Source organism: Colletes latitarsis, chromosome 2, assembly GCF_051014445.1.
Source record: "Colletes latitarsis isolate SP2378_abdomen chromosome 2, iyColLati1, whole genome shotgun sequence".
Classification (NCBI taxonomy): domain Eukaryota; kingdom Metazoa; phylum Arthropoda; class Insecta; order Hymenoptera; family Colletidae; genus Colletes; species Colletes latitarsis.
Window position 1 is genome coordinate 28,347,819 of NC_135135.1, and position 17,598 is coordinate 28,365,416.

Genomic DNA, 17,598 nt, shown 5'->3' on the forward strand with positions numbered 1-17,598 from the left:
CTGATGACGATAGAAATGGAATAAATGTATATTTGTAAATAATAAAATGCTCGAACAGTCCCGATCCTAGCGTGAGACGATGGTTCGTTTGTTTGTGGATTTACTACGGGAATCCAAAACGTAAGAGACAGTGCTTGGACGTCAGCCAGCAGAAGATGCTTAGAGCTTGATAGGACACGAAGGGTGTAACGTTTTACGACCTCCTGGTACTACGCCAAACTGGTACAAGGAAAACGCTATAGCAAGCAAATGAACCAATTCAGCGATACACTGAAAATAAAACTATTCACTGGATAAGGTAGTCAACGCGTTATTCTATTGCGTTGCAGGACTATGCATTCCAAGATTTCTGGAAAGTTCATTCTCGTTTGGTTAAACATCTTACTTCGATTGAAAACATAGACTCCAGCACAGTTGACTATCACATAAAAATCGTAAATTACATAACTGAAAATTTATTTATTATTTTCTTTAACGTTTCAACTCTAGAATTAATTGTTTTATTTGAATAATTTTTAAACTAAAGGATATAGACGCATTTATTTTTTGGGAGAAACAATTTGTTTGGATGTCTCTAAGGACGGTATTTTAATTTAAAAAAAGAAATATTGCGAGCACAATCTTTAAATAAATATTATCGAAAGTCTGCACACCCCAATTAACGATACAGCGAGATTTGTTCTGGTATCTCCGAGGATACAGTATTTTAATTAAAAAAAACATATCGAAAGCACAATCTTTAAATAAATATTTTCGAAAGCCTGCACAACTTAATTAACGACCAAATAGAGCGAGATAATTTGTTCTGATATCTCCAAGGACAGCATTTTAATTAAAAAAAAATACAGCAACGTTTAAATAAATATCACGAAAGGTCTGCAGAACTCGGTGAACGATAGAACGAGATGTATAAAGGAATGGTCGAGTAATTCGGTCGGTATTATGAAACACGCTTAATTATAAAACCGATAAATTCATCCTGCGGGACAGAGGGCGGACGTCTGGAATCCCGGACGTTTGATAAACGAGCCTCTGATCCTGACCTTCTACCTTACGTACGGTATATAGCAGGAGCACCTACGGTCCTCCATCGCGGTTCGCTCGAGTCCCCAACCCTCGACCCTCTGTCGTTTCCGTGGCTGCAAGGCGCGCTCCTCACGCCTCGACGGACTTGCATCGTCCGATGCCTCGAACCAGGCGAAGGCGACCGTATAATTAGATCTTTGGTTCGCGGTGCAGCACGCGCGTAATTACATTTACCAAGCGCGAAACGTATGAATATCGATTGAGACGTACCAGCGCCCTGATGACAATCATCCTCATCACACGTGACTCGTTATATACAGGGTGTTCGGCCAACCTTGGGAGAAATTTTAATGGGAGATTCTAGAGGCCAAAATAACACGAAAATCAAGAATACCAATTTCTTGATGAAGGCTTCGTTAAAAAGTTAACAATTAAATTTAAAAATTTCAAATCGTTCTGGAAAAATTATTTTTGATTGCAGGGGTCAATTATAAGAATTTTTGGTGAATAGACATATCTCTGAAATCCTACCCACTTTCGAGAAAAAAAATCGGATAGGTGTGAAATTTTTCGACGGAAAAAAAAAATTCCTCCGCGAAGGAATAAAACCATGGAAAACACGGTGTGGCGAGCTAAAACGTCAAAGCTTTCGCCTTGGCGCGAAGCGTGGCAGAAATTCGATGGGAGTGCACGGTGGCTGCAGGTGTCGGTGATTATGTGTTTATCGAATCAATAACGGATATACAGGAATATCTAAATATATTGAAAACCCATTCGAGCGTCAACGTTGCTTTTAAGCTCCAAAGAGGGCCTTCCAATATGATAATAATTACTCATCGAACTTTCAAACCGACTCCATTCTAAGCGAAGAGCTAAATAGAAGATCGTAAAATGATTTTTTATTACTTTCGTCGTCCATTTTTTTAGTTTTCACTTCTTGACGCTTAAATTCTCTCGCCCCTCGTCGGATCTGTAACGATTCCACGATTAATCAAGTTCACGGGTTCGTTCAGGGTAAATAAAAAGAGGCAAGTTATTCGAACTACTTAACCCCCGTTGGTCGATCTTTATTAATGAGAAGCCGGGGCGCTCGATCATCGGGTCCTCGATCGCGGAGGCCAAAGGGGGGAAAAATTAGTCGTCGTTAATCATCGACGTGGACGTAATATTACGTCGGTATCGAAAGGTCGACGTCGAAAGGTGGCAACAATTTGGCGCGGCTCCAGATCGGACAGATGTCCCTAATTCTTCGTTTGATAAACGACCGTCTGATCCTGATCCGTCTGGTAGCAGCTGGCGGAGTTTCTTCCAGTAGCCGCGCCCGTCAACGACGCTCCAGCAACCCGGAAACGGGACAACCGTGTAATTATTGTGCGCGATTCTGACTTTGACACTAGATACAACGACGCAGGCGCCGTCTCATCGAACACGACGACGACCAACGCAATTGACATAATGCGTACTGCCCTGGGATACCCTCTAACAATCCTATCTCGATGGTTCTCCAAGAATCTTAAATAATAACAAATTTAGAATTGCTCTACTTGCTTACGTTTCGCGTTCGAACCTATCGTGATTGTTTCTTTGGTCGAAAAATATATTTTCACAGTTTATATTTTTGGAGGACCTATTGGTTAAAACATTCTTAGAGTTCTTGGTGCGATTAAAGCTCGATTATTTTTGTTCTCCTATTTGCTGCAATTAATTCGTTTCACGTATTTTTATGCGGTAAAAAAACAACACGAGCGTTATACGTGATCACAATTACGAAATAGAATGCCGTCGTGATCCGCGGTGATTAATATCAGCCACCCTCGGTCATTTTGACGATTATTGGAGTGCTTAAGTCATTTGCTCCCTTCCATGGTCTTAATTCCCAAGAGGTTCACTGGATTCCTTTTCCCAGGCAGTCGCCTCGGGAAACCTCTATCAATGGAGACGAACTTGGTCCTGCGGTTCTCCTACGCGTTTACCAAATAATTCATCCCCCCAAAACTTTTACAATGTCCATCAAACAATGAAAGACAAACCAATTCACAACAACGTGAAACAATGAAAACTAGAAATTTATCAGGCTATTCACTACTCATACTCGTTATTTTTTTATTCTATCAACAAATTTATATGTACATGTTCCATACTATATATATACAAGTCTCCTTTGTATCCTACATGTTTTTTCGTAATTTATTTATTAGATGTACCAGAGAAGCCAGAAATAAGTTAGCTAAAGGCGTCTTAAAAATCTTCATAAGTCACCAAAGAACACAAGTTTGGAAACCATTATAATTGCTACAAGATTCTTCGTAACAATTATACACTCCCATAAACTTCCCTCGTTAGATTTTCAACAACAAATTACGCTTCTTTGGGCCATGCCACGAACTATGTTTCGTATTCCCCGCTATTCTCGATACTGGCGAGTATCGATACCCGTTTTCTGGCGCAAGAACCCGTCCACGGAATTAAAAAGGACCCTTTCAGACGCGTTTCACGGACACAGAGGCTCGACACGGGCCGACCTTTCGCGGAGTTTGCCAACTATGAGCGAACCTATGGCAACGACAAATTTCCTCATCTAACTTTCTACTCCGAGATGAGATGATCGCTCAATGCCAGCATCGCCTAGCTATCCTCGCTGGTAACTCCCGCTCATCCACCTATCCTGACCCCTTGTACCCACCCCCTCCAGCCCCTGATTCTTCACCTTCCTCCCGCCTAGCACCTTCGGGGAAAATTAATGATGGAATCCGAGAGTTTTCTATAGGGAACTTCACCGTCAAATCCCCTGGGATGGAAGAAATTCGCAAAGGAGACGGAATGGAAGGCAACGACAATGGATTTTTCCTAGCGCTCGATCCTTGAATAGACACCGCCTCTGTCCCCTTTCAGTTTCCCGAGGACTTTCGCGTACAGTTCGACGGGGTCAAACAGTGTCACGAATCGTAGTCGCGCGAATTGTCTCATTAGTTAATCGCGCGATCGAATTTCATCGTTTCCAGAACGGTTCCAATTATTCTGCGAGGGTCGATCAACGATCCGTCAAATTCTTCTCATTCTTTATACCTTTGCAAGTGTACAGGATGTTCGGCTACCTCTGGGCAAAATTTTAATGGGAGATTCGAGGAGCCAAAATAACGCGAAAATCAAGAATACCAATTTGTTGATCGAGGCTTCGTTGAAAAGTTATTAACGTTTTGGGAGTTTTCTGACTTTACAAGATCAAGGAACAACTTTTTTAATATTTTTAGAATCTTCACATATTCTTCACTAAAATACGCGTAGTTCGACGTTTGAAAAATTAAAATCCTCCAATCCGTTCAGAAGTTATGATGTTTCAAAGATACGCGTGAAATTTCAGTGAAACATATCAACGGTATGGTCAGACATTGTATTATCTGTAAGGAATTTTTTTCTCGAAAATGCGTAGGATTTCGATGGTATGTCTATTCACCGAAAATGATTGTAATTTACCCCCGCAACCGAACATAATTTTTCCAGAACGATTTGAAATTTTTTAATTTTGAAAAAATAGCACTAATCCGGGGAATACTGTATCGATCGAACCAGAGACACTTTTTGCACTCTAATTAAAATTAAATCGAATAATTCGGAGATCTGACTCGACGAGACACGACCCATAGAAGCGTCTGGGAACGAATCGTGAATAGAAACGTTTAATTAAGTTCGAAATTATAAAACGCCGAGTGTTTATTTGTTTCTGTATTCAATCTATCGAACAATCGGAAGCAACTGCGAGATAAAAGGGTTTGAAGTAAATATAAAAGATTCAGATTAATTCCCATCGACTGAATGACCGTTCATTTAGCGAGGGACGATTAACTTTTCACAGATACTCGCTGGGGGATGTTTCTCGTGGTAATGAGCCTCGCCCGGAAGGGTTTCCTCCTCCGACGGTGTCGCGATGGGCTCAATTGCGATCTCGATCGAGCAAAGACGATGTTTTTTAGAGGTTCTCTCTTCCTCGACGATGGCTCCCGTTCACGCGGGAATTAACGAGCCTCCCGAAGAATCGGCCACGGAATTAAATCGCGGTTCGCGCGCAATTCCGCGGCTCGAAATTGAATACGCTCGCGAGAGAAAGACCGGATTCAGAGTCCTACGGGGGGAAGAGGCCTCGAATGAAATTATTAAAACGTCAACGCCACGCAGACACACCTGGCGACGAACCTGTCGGTGGCAATGGGGACAGGAGAAAGGCCAAGGTCCCTTCACCTCCTCGGGAAATAAAATTCCAAAATGTGAAACAGACGATTTTCCGGTGAAACTACGTTCGACGTTCGATTTCGTGTTGTATTCGAATATTATTGTTTGAGATTTCGTTTTACCTTGCTGGGGAAACTTTGATTTTTTCCATTGTCCACCGGTGGTCACTGGTGACCAGCTTGGAAATTTTTAAATGACTTTTGTTGGGAATATTACGAAATGTTTACACGATTTGTTTTTCCTTTTTGGGTGGAAGAATCTTATAATAGTGCCTTGTATTGAAACGATAGATACGCGAAGAAATGTATAATGTAAATATAATGTAAAGTTTCAAAAATTCAGCCGAGTAAATTTTTTACAAAATTTATTAGAAACTACGAATAGTTCATTATGACTGTTTTGGTAGTTCTAGTGTTAATGTACACCATAACGTAGAGTACAATTGAGATTCATTGTACATCACATCGACGTCTATCTAGCAATCGAATATATTTCTTCGAACAGAACTAATTTACTCGCAGAAAGTATAGAAAAAAAGGTTGAATTTCGCATTTAAAACCGAGTCCCCTACTACTTTCCAGGTAAAACATAAACAGTGGGGGAAACAAGTAGTTAATTATTATTGTCGATCGTACGAGCGGATACCGCGTAGCAGCCGTCGTTTCCCATCTGCTTCGAGATCGAGAGTCGAACTGTCTAAGAAGCTGCCGATCGGCAGCTGTATTATGCATTCAACCCTCCCCCCCTTTGCTCCCAAGTCTGTCTCAGCTTACCGTATACCTTAACATAATAAGATTGCATTATACAGTATATACAAAATTTCCAGTTTAAACGCGGCCCACGTTCCGGCTTTAAGGCCTTGTCTAGCGAGCGTTTAAGTTTCGGAACTCCGGGGAAACACGCGAAAAGTTCAGACCATGTCGCGTGCTACGAAGTTATACCAAATCGAGAATACATCTAGATATACGTATATATTTCATAAAGAAAAGAGAATTCGATTCAATCTTCTAAACAGCCTATGGAAGGAAAAACGATTTTTAGCATTCGAATCTACTTTGCACATACATTTTTTACATTATACTCCCTTCGATACAGTTTTTTCTGTGCAATTCGTGATTTCTGTTCCCCAAGCATTACGATTTCCTTATTTATTAGTAAAATAAACGTTTAACATTATATAAATTTGAATACCGTTTGTTACTTAATTTTATTTATTTCTTAAAGTCTTAGGATCCTAATCAGGGAATCATGGAGGCCATTAGAACACTTTTTCGGCACACGATTGCGTACGAGGCTCTGCACTGCCACTAATTTTGACTATTTCTCGATGTAAAAATTTGCGAATACTACCAAAAATAATTTCCTTATAAAAAAAAATACGAAAAGGAGCAGAAAAAAATGCGTTTTAAAGTAGAAGATCCTCTTGAGGGGTTGAATCCTCCGATTACCGACAATGAGACACATTTACCCTACCTGAAACAATTTTTATCTAAACACGATAGCAAATATCGAGATTCCCAAGGTAGGTTTCGTCGATTTCCCCCCTCCTCCCGTCAGTCGACAGCGGAAATTACGAAATCGTCGTCCGAGCGCGTCCATCGTGCGTCCGTCGCGTCGGATGGTCGGGTTTCGTAGCGATTATGTCGTATAATCCGCGGTGGGTGCGTTTGTCACGGGCTAGGCGGCATGTAGACCGTCGGTGTCGGGTGTCCCTGTGGGTGATATTCCCTGTTATCCGAAACGCGGGGCTGTTATCCCACAGGACTTACCATACGGAAGCGTCGTTGCGCGCATCAGAGGGGGAGAGGAAGACCACAGGCGGCAAGAAAGGCAACCGAGGGGCGGAGGAAAGGGTGTGGTCGGTCTCCGGGATTCACAGCGTGGGCGGACATTAATCACCTCGCGTCACCGGCCGTGATCTCAGTGAATTTGCAATTAATACGAAATTGCCATCATCGTTGTGTCTCTAAGACGAGCCTCGTTTGCGACGCCCAGAAGCACAGCCATTTGTGCCTATCTCTCTCCCTCTCTCTTCAGCTTTCACCCTCTCTGTGTTTGTGTGTGTGTTTGTGTGCACGTACAGGTTCCTGTGAATACCTATCGCGTGACGTAATAAATTGTTTGCGGTCTCAATTTAATTAATTAGTGGTGGCTCTCCGCGTAAGCGAGGCAAACCGTACGGTAGCTAGTGATTAAAATGAAAAATGAACATCCGTCTGATAACGAGGATTCGAGTGGACTTTATACGGAGTTCGTCGTAACGCGGAGTGGCTGGTTATAGGCGTATAATTTTACTCGATCGAGGGGACGAACACGTTTCCTATCCGTGCTCGATCTTTGCAACTCGAGATAATAAAAAGCCCCAAATTATCGGGGGATGCGCGACGAAAATTTTGTCCGCGATATTCGTTTTATTTGTGGCTCTAAACACAAATGGAAAAATCAAGAAAATAATTTCACCCGACGAGAATTCGCGAGTGTTCTCGGGGGCTATTAATTTTCAGCTTGTTTAGTAAATTCAATTAATCGCGGCGCACGGTGGAACGCGTTCAATCAAATTTACCATAACGCCACTTTGTGCTCTGCGTTTCCCAATTTACGGATTATAGTACAACAAAGTTAACGGGGTTAAATTGTATAATATTTTATATTTTTTCAAGCCGATATTTTAGCTTCGCCGATCTAACCTTTCCATTTGACGTTTCAATCCAGGAATTAAATTACTTTAATTACTCTATGCAGTCGTCTTTGTAACTTTTAAATTAATTATTCGATATGAAAAAATCATCTGCCGTCGTTTCAACATTGTTCACCAATAGTCTTCGTTATTTTCAATTTATGCAAGATTTCAGAAAGATTTTAACTTGATATTTTTATGAAAAGATTGATATATTTTCACAGTGAATTTAGAAACAGTTCGATCCATTTTCTACGAGGCTTACACGTCTTTATCTTTTCGAACGATACACGGTCGAATTAAGGGTGGCTTCTGGTGGATCGTCAGCCGCGTCCAACTACGATAAGACAAGGGCGACGGTTCGTGCCCTTTCGCACAATGGGGTAGAGTCGATCTAGGCTGCAGTAATATCCTTTTTTTGGTCGAAAGTACGCCCCATCAAGTTCCCATCGACCCCATGAGACCGACGGTGTTACAAGTAATTGTCGCCCTGGGGTGGCCAAGCTGAATTCTCCCTACGTTCGTCCCCCTCCATCAGGGGATCAGGACTGGACGAAAGACAAGACTCGATGCTACGAGAAAGACAATGACAAACAACAAGGGAAAGACAACGATCAACTATTTGACGAAGAAACGGAGAAGAATGCGATTTTAAGGGGGAAATAGTCCCCTTTCGGAATATATTTTTCAACATTCCATCGCAACGTTTCCACTCGAAGATTGCAATGAAATTGATAATAGTAAGGTTAACTACCGACGATGACAAATTAATTAAATAAAAAGAAGTTGAAGATTCTAGTTAAAGAAAGAAAAAAAATAAATTGCTCTTTTGTGGAACAATAAAATTATTTGCAGACTGTACGATTATATATGTCTAATCTAGAAGACGAAGAAAACTTTCTTTCGAACTATTTTCGCCCGTATAAATGGAAATAGTAATTTCAGTAGCGCAGTGAATCCAGGACGACCGATTTGCATATATTTTTAGTCCATTCTAGTTATACGGACTGTGGATTTCGTGTCCTACAGTTATTTCCATACCAAGCCTTCTGCATAATGCAGAAATTCCCCTAGCTTCGCTAGTAATTCATATCGTATTATACCGACCTACTTGAAAATTATGAGGATTAGATACATCGAGAGAGAAATCTCTTTAATGGACCCTTCATTGCCTCAGTCCAGAGAACTCGTTACAATGGGCGTCTCGGACGGAGTCTTTGCAATTATCCCTGGGAATCTTTTCAAATTATACAGAGTGTCACATGTACATATGAAAACAATAAGAAAAGTTCATAAATGAACACAGGCCTGGAAACGTTTTACCATTGACTGTCTTATCCTTTCCGTTTGTCCAGGAATTGTTCCAATTTCATGAAAGCCTTGCGAAACAAAACAGTGAGATAGACGTAGTTCACTCATTAATATTTTTCGAGATAATTATACCAACATACAAACTTTATATGAACCTCTTTTATCGTTTCCATGTGTACGGGACACCCTGAATAACAAAACATTAACTCGTAATGGTGAACCAGCAAATTGCAACGTTTGTAAATTGTTGCAGTGTCTACTGGCTTTTAAAATCCATATACGCTGCGAAGAGAGTTTCGTAACGAGTAAGAGAGCGCTCCAAAGGAAACGAGAGGCGTTTGATATCTATGGACGGAGTAATAGACAAGTGGAGGAACGAGGAAGAGAGCAATCCCCCGCAATTCTAGAACGAAACGCCCCCGCGGCACGAGTGGCTCGCCCCCGTTTGCCGTTCCAAGTGCCAAGGGGGGTGGAAAAGTAGGAACTTTCGCCTAACAAGTGGATGATTCACAAATCATCCCCAATTCCGGCGCCAACGAGGAACTTGGTTCGACAACTTTCCTTTTTGCTCGTCGAAAACAAAGAGAGGAACGAAGAAGAAAAATGAAACGTTGTAGATCCAGATTCGCCCGTTCCAGGAATTCGAAACTTAATCGGGGGCGTTATCGTTGGAAATTTAGATACCACTTTTGCTTGTCTCGTCCTCCCCCGTCCTATTACGCCCCCTTTTCTCCTTCGATAAAAGAAACAAAGCCGTGAGTCACAGGGGCGATTGGATCGGATTACGCGCAATCTTAGAGGCGACGCGCGATCCCGGATAAATATGGATCCGAAAGCACGCGATGAGTCAGATCGAGAAAAACGGGGAAGTTAGGTGTAATTGAGATCGGTCGATTTTCCATAGAGGCGAAGCTCGCCCATCGGTGGAAAATCTTCACTCCCATGTAAGGTTTTTCTAGCGTTGATTGGATGAGTTCCGGTTCATCGGGCGGGCAATTCGCCGCGATCGCATTTTGGATTTCATCGCGTTTTCCGTCCCATCGTGTCGAACAATTCGGATGTAAATTTGATCGGGACTCTCTCGTCCGGCGCTCTTTCTTATATCGAATAAATTTTTACTGCCAGGCATTCTCATTCAACGTTTCGAGAAGATACGGTTGCCCGTTTTGGGTCTCAAAATCTTTCATTGCGCTACATTTTTTATTAGTCAGCCCCCTGTCGATTGGGCAACGAACAAAAAACGTCGAAAGAGATGCAATTTAAAGCAATTTTGTAAGTTTCGAAGTGAATTTTTTCAAATTAAATTTTCGTCTTATGAAAATGTCGAAGGTGATGCAATTTAAAAAAGCTTCATTAACGTTCGTAACAAACGTCGAACTACAAAAAGGGTGTTCCAATTCAGGAGACTGGCTCGTTCATAGTACATTCCCCTGGTCGATCGAGATAATAAAGTCGGCTAGATAAGGATTAGATCCTGCTATTTTCATTAGAAATAAGTTCCAGAGAAGTTCCCAACGAGGTTCATCTATTACAGAAATTGGTCCGCGTTACTAATTCTCGTTCTGCTCTGGATTCGAGAACGGAGGGGCCACGGAAACTGTCTTCGGGCGACGAAGATAAGAAGAAACGGCGTTTCCGTGACCGCGAGAATGGAGAGATTTCGCGGTTAACGAACCTACGGGCGAAATCCGAGAGATAACGAGACGGTGGGATGGAAAACGCTTCCCGCGGGATAAGGAAGGTCGTTGTCCCGTTCCCGCGATGGCAATAAAACGTTACCGAAACGGTGCCTCGTGCAAGCAACCCCTTTCGACGAGCGTCGGGGCAATTTTACTAGAGGACGACAGGTAACGCCGCTGCCATCGACATTTCTCCGCGTTGAAATTCGAGGATTCGACAAAATTTGCCAGCTACGTTCTGGCCCGACATTGTTGTCGCTCCGTGGGGATGTCATTACGCGCAAGTCGGTGAAGACGTTCGCCGGAGCTTCTCGATTTTGTGAGCGTCAGTTTCTGCAACGGTTACACGGACTCGATGGAGCACGGTAAACATGCTGTGTTCGCTCAAACTTTCATCAACTCACCCCATATTCTTCCACTGACGATTGAGCCAGTTTTACGAAACTCTCGATCGCCCAGAAAATTTAACGATACCCGAAAGTCTCGAATTTCTTGTACATGTAATGAATATACAATATAATCGTAAAATGGAACATCTTGTCTATGTCAATATGAAAAATTGCTTTCTATTTCCCCATCGAGAACCACCCAACCTACCAATTCCAAAAACAAACCAAAACCCGCAAATACAAAATAAAAAATGACACCCCAAACGTTTCCAACGCCCCTCGTATCAGCACAAATTGTTTCGCCCAACAGCCGGTGCACTCCACGACCCTTAACGTTGGCGTAACGACTTCCTTCACGCAACTCCGTACGGTGCAAAGAACATCGTATTCAATTACTATTAATAAGCAGCGTCAGTCGGACCCCGTGGTTCGAGACGCTAAACCAACAATTACGTCCGGCGATAAAGTCGAGCCCCTCGTCAGAAATTAATACGGAATTGACGGTAACCCAAGCGCGAAACGACAGGCACGTAGGCCCGATTTCCTTCGCGTTTAGCGTCCCTCTGGCCGCGGAGGAGGGACGAGGGCCAGGACTTTTCGCGTTTTCTCCCGCGTCGATCGTTTCGGAGGGCTACGGGGGGGTCGTTCGGTTTCCTTGGCGACCAGAAGGGAACGCGACGCGTGTATCAGCCACCCTTTCTCCTACTCCCTTTCGAAATACCGACTGTTTGTATTTCATATTGATAGAGTATTGATACAGCCCTCTCTGTGACCCCTCCGTTCGACAAACTCGCTCCCGATGCACCCTCCGCGAGCCACCCATGACGGACGCCGCCCGTCCCGGTCTCCGGGAACGTAAACGAGCACACTGTGAGTTGCTATTTCGGCCGAGTCACGTGTTTACTTTGTTCCGCATTGTTGCACCTTGCTAATGGCCGGCGCGAACGTTTTCCACGGCATAGACAGGCTACGAGTACGGTTACGCGCAACTGCATCGCACCCCGATCTTGTTAAGGGGTTGCGACGCGATGAAAATTTTTTAAAATTCTCCTTTATTTGCGGAATTGATACTTTATTGCACGGAAAATAATGTACGGCTAGTCTGGACGCTGAATTCTTGCTCGTACAGGCGTTGAAAATCACGAACTACCAGTATTTAACTCGTTTCTCTTAATATTACGCTTTTGAGACTGGGGGCGTCGATAACTTTGAGGATTTTAATCCGATCGACTTGAAACTTTCACGAAATTTGTAGTACTAGATAATCTAGCCGAGAATGTAAGGGTTTTGCGATATGTTAAAAAGTGTATATATTTTTATACGCAACGTTTTGTGAAACATCGTTTCTTTTCCAAACACGTACCATTTTGATAAAAATCGATATATTTAAGAACTCCTACGTGCTCGGTTAGCAAATTTTATATAGAATGGAACAGATTTTACTGTTTAAGTTCACCTGAAAAACCGTGACTTGAAACGATGCAGCGTGCATTTTCTATTCGACGCATAAAAATATAACAATATTGACGTTAGTGGTCGATGAGATTCTTTACAAGCTTACCGGGTGTCCAACGAGACTCTGCCAGGAAAATTCGAGGTCTGCGATGCTCGCTGGCACTGGAACGACGAAGTTCATCGCGTACGTATTGACTACCCCTTCCCTGACGTAGTACAGCTCAGCTTCGAGTCCTAAAAATGAAAGTATAACATTAGAAAATACAAGTATTCCCGATATGGAAGATAACAGACAAAAGACGATCTGAAATTTGTATTTCGTCGATCAATCATAATATCACATAAGTCAGAATAGATTGAAATAGATAAAAGATTCGCCTTCTGTTAAAAAACTTCAGCAAGTTTCCGAGGTACCGTAAAATTTTGCGCCAGTTGGTCCAAGAACGTAACAACGAGGAAATACTGGCGAGTCTGTTATCCCAGAGAATAAGTTTAGTTTAGGGCTTCCCATAGTACCCTCTGTTAGTCTTAGGAGAACGTATTTAGTTTTACGAAAGCAGACCTGCGCGTGTGTGTTCGCGAACTATCGACGAAAGCAGTTAGGAAAAGTTGGACGAAACTGACACGCGTGCCAGGGAAACTTAGCATCGACGAGCACCGTATACTCCGGGATAAAGATCCAAGAACGGATCGACCAAAGTGTTCGTGCAATATTATCCAAATATTTGCATCACGAATGTTGGGAACACCGGAAAAACTTGACGCGTAGACCCACATCGTAATTAAATTACGCGACATTCCGCTAACCCAACTCCCGTACCTCAATTTTCAGTTTTCAGACACTAATTATCCACCCGGAACACGAAGTTTCATTTAATCCGTGTTCCATTTTATCCCTAATCCACACCGACGGGATCCTCCGTGCAAGGATTCCGTAGCAAGCCTCTGATACGGTCACTTCGCTAACAAACCGCCCCAGGCGGAAACTTATCCAACGATTACTGTCGCTACGTTTGCCCCACGATAAGACCGTATCTCTGAAATATATATATATACACACAACCCGGAAATAACCGTGGGTATTTCACGAACGGATCTTGTAACACGAATCCATCGGGATACCAACGGTCTTCGTACTTTTATTTTCGCCTCTGGTTCGCCTTCCTAGATCATGATGTACGAATACCTCTGAAAGGCTGGAGTAACTCCGAGCACACACGTTCCCCGGATCTCGTTCGCGGGAAAATCTCGTAGACAGGCCGGATACGCGATCTGAATTTCCTTGGGCGATCGGTGTGTCATCCGTCTGGCTTCGCGTATGACTACGCAATTCGATATCGCGCTTGCGACACGGCCCGATCCCCCTTTTTGGTCCCGCGAACATACGCGAGCATTCGTCTGCACGTAGGAGACTCTCGAGGTGCACACGAGGACAGAGACAGAACGTCGCGATAAGGCGCCCTCGAGGATCAGGAAATATCCCGGAGTCGGGAATATACGTACGCGTCCGAGAATAAAGGGGTGTAAGTAAGAGAGAAACGACCCTGAAATCTGGGCAATGTAAAGCACGTCGTGAATGAAGTGTCTTTTACCGGGGAATATGAATCGCCACCCTGCGATATTTCTCGACGAACGGTCGTCTTATCGGACGCTCTTCCATACGAGGATAATTTTAAGCATCTTAACTCCAGACTGCTCCTTAAGTGGCCGAATTTCAAATACGAACGCAGATTTATCGCGCATCGGTCGTATAATCGACGGAGGAATTGCTGAAACTTCTTTAGGAATATAGAGTCAAAGTAAATTTCAAAATAAACATAGAAGGCAGCATAAAAAATAATAGTTTATGTGGTCATCGGATAGGGGATAAAATACCCTTTAAAATGAGCGTTTGTGCGAGTCGATAGCTTCATTAGTTCCGGAGATATGGCGATTTTAGTTTCGCGTCGATGCGATGGCTAGTTCCGGAGATACGAGGGTTGGAAGCGTTTGTTTACGTTCATTGACGCGAGGCGAATGCACTCGCGCGCGTAGATAGTGCGTAGTAAATTCTTGGAAATACTACGATTTCCTTGTCACGTGACTGTCTCGACTCACGCGCGACAAAGAGGCCCGGCGTGACGCGTCAGACGAAGACAGAGATAGTGAAAATCGAAAAAATACCTCTTCACATAACTTACGATATCTCGAAAACGGAAAGTCGGATCGTCAAAAACCAAAAACCATCTTAAAGAGGAAGGTTTACCGCTTCTAACAATGGCTTATTTATAAACAAAATATTAGTAGTTTCGAAACTGCAAGCGTCTAAAGTTTTAGCATTTTTAATACGCGTGAATAGGCTATTGTACATGCGACGGACCGAGAGATTGGAAAATTGCCTTTTACATAAATTACGATATCTCGAAAACGGAAAGTCGGATCGTCAAAAACGAAAAACCAGCTTAAAGAAGAAGGTTTACCGCTTCTAACAATCGCTCAATTATTGATAAAGCGCTAGTAGTTTCGGAACTGTACGCGTCTAAAGTTTTTGCACTTTTAATACGCGTTATTAGACCGTTCTCAAATGTATAGAGGGACAATAGAATTTTTTTAATTACGCTTCTCGTTGGATATCTCCACTATTGCTCGCCAGGATCGTTTCGGAACGTGTTTGCGCCTGGTTACTCGTTAAATTCAATGACGAAGAAAACTTCGTTAAGGTTGTACTCGAGTTCCCCCGCCGTTTAATTTAAGTATTTAAAACGATCGTATTTACGAACGCCACGCGTAAATAAAAAGTATTGCACGCTTTCTGCGGAAGAAGGGAAATGCAAGTCGAAAAGAATATGATTAAAATTGTTTCGTAACTTCCTGCCGAATCCCGACACCCCAACTCGAGATGCCGAACAACTTAGTTCAATTTATAACACGGCGTTCAATATTAGCTCTACGTTTTCTGAATATACATATATATACGGTGAGACGTTAGTACGGCGGAGTTAAGGCGTTACACAGCGGCAATCGAGGGTAAGCGTAGTAAGAAGATTAAGCAACTTCTTACTCCGTGGCGGGGGCTCTTACGAGCGAAAGACCAACAACAAGTAGAGAAACTGATAATGACAGTTTGCGGAGTATCAAGCAGAACGTCGCGTTAATCGAATTATTCCCTCGGGATTTCGTTACAAAAACTGATTCGTGAACCGATACATAAGACAAACCGATTAATTCGACGCGTAATTCGCGCGAAATAAAAGGAGAGAATCAACGTAAATTCGAAATTTATTTTTTACGATTATGTGAAAAGCTTATGAAAAATGCTTACAAAGCACGGAAAAGAAGACAGGAATCAACCGTTTCCGCCGCGTTGCTCGAAAATTACAATTTTACCGTGGCTGAAATGTATTCACCCTCGTGACGATACCTTTTGGGACAAATATGCATGCAAAATTGAATCCACCGGGGACGAAATACATTAAAGTCTCTCTGAAGGAGCTATCTCTCGGGAGGGATGAAATAGGGGGAAACGGTTATCAGCGCGTCATCGTGTGTTACAATATTACAAATTCCGCCATATCTTTTGTACACGGAGCGAAAGGTAAACATTATTTGAACACGCGTAAAATGTTACAGGCAATATCCATTTTAGAGGGATTAGAAACAACTATACCGTTCATTCGTTCGAAACACTAAACTGTGCAGTATTAATTATAATTATTTTTATAAATGCACTTCGAACATTGGAGTGTTTTAAATTCCTACTGTTTTCATGATCCCCGATAAATAGCACAGATTTTCAGTGATACGCTCTTGTCTTTCGCGATCTTTTCATCTCAATTCAACGGATAAACTATCCAGAATTATAATTATTTTTATAAATGCACTTCGAACATTGGAATGTTTTAAATTCATTCTGTTTTCATGATCCCCGATAAATAGCACAGATTTTCAGTGATACGCTTTTGTCTTTCGCGATGGAATCGCAGGAAAATCCATCAGCTTTCCGTGAAATTCCCTTAAGCATATACTGATCGAACGCTCAGCGGGTCACGTAGCGATTTATCAATTTAGCTCAGAGAACGCGGGAGGAAAAATCCGCAAAGAGGGTTGGCTCGTTTTCCTCCCACGGGACTCGAAGACGGGCATATGGGACGAACGTCGGTAGAGACGGGTTATGGAATCCTCTCAGCGAGGTGTCGATGACTGCCTCTTCTGCCACTGCTAAGTAGAAAATCATGTCTGCGGTTATGAACAGGCAACCGTTTTGCCAGAGTTCGTTCTATCAACGTCGAAGGAGAGTAATGTTTAACATATACCGAAATGTATCAAGACGTTCCCCTGTGCGGTTCGTCGAGTCGAGATAATTCGAAAGAGCCGTTTCATGCGGAATTTGCAAGTCTGATTGACGGTGTTCGGCAGCTCTGTGTAAACCGAGCGTCTGGCCATTATCAGGGTTACGTCGTGTTCGGTAGATTAGATTAGCGGTATTGCACGGTTAAACGATCTACGATTGTGTTCGTGGCTTGGTACGGTAACCTAATATCGATAGTAATCCAGTCATCGATCGATTTATTTCATTTGTACGGGTTTAAAATCCTCAATCCTTCGTTTAAGATCTTCGTCTGGAATTCTTATGATTTTGTTTATATTTTCTTTTTAGAAAATATTTAATAGGTTCTTAAATTTTATTCCAGCATACGTTATGCGTGGATAGTATCGAAAGGAAGAATACGTGTTAATACGAGAATATATCTCAGGTTTATCGTTCGTTTAGATTTAGAATGAGTCATGAGAAGAAGTAAGTAAAGTGATCGAATGTTTTACTGCAGAAGGAGGCTGTTCAAGAATTTTGGGGTGA

General features: G+C 42.5%; 1 protein-coding gene across 2 annotated transcripts in view; it reads right to left on the minus strand.

Moving 5' to 3' along the window:
* Positions 1-17,598, minus strand: part of LOC143351486 (tyrosine-protein kinase Dnt) — a 113,632-nt gene that overhangs the window by 41,644 nt on the left and 54,390 nt on the right. For both annotated transcript variants that reach the window (XM_076783023.1, XM_076783022.1), the window contains one exon: positions 12,871-12,998. In XM_076783023.1, coding sequence (XP_076639138.1) covers positions 12,871-12,998 — 128 coding nt within the window. The remainder of the gene's footprint in view (positions 1-12,870; positions 12,999-17,598) is intronic.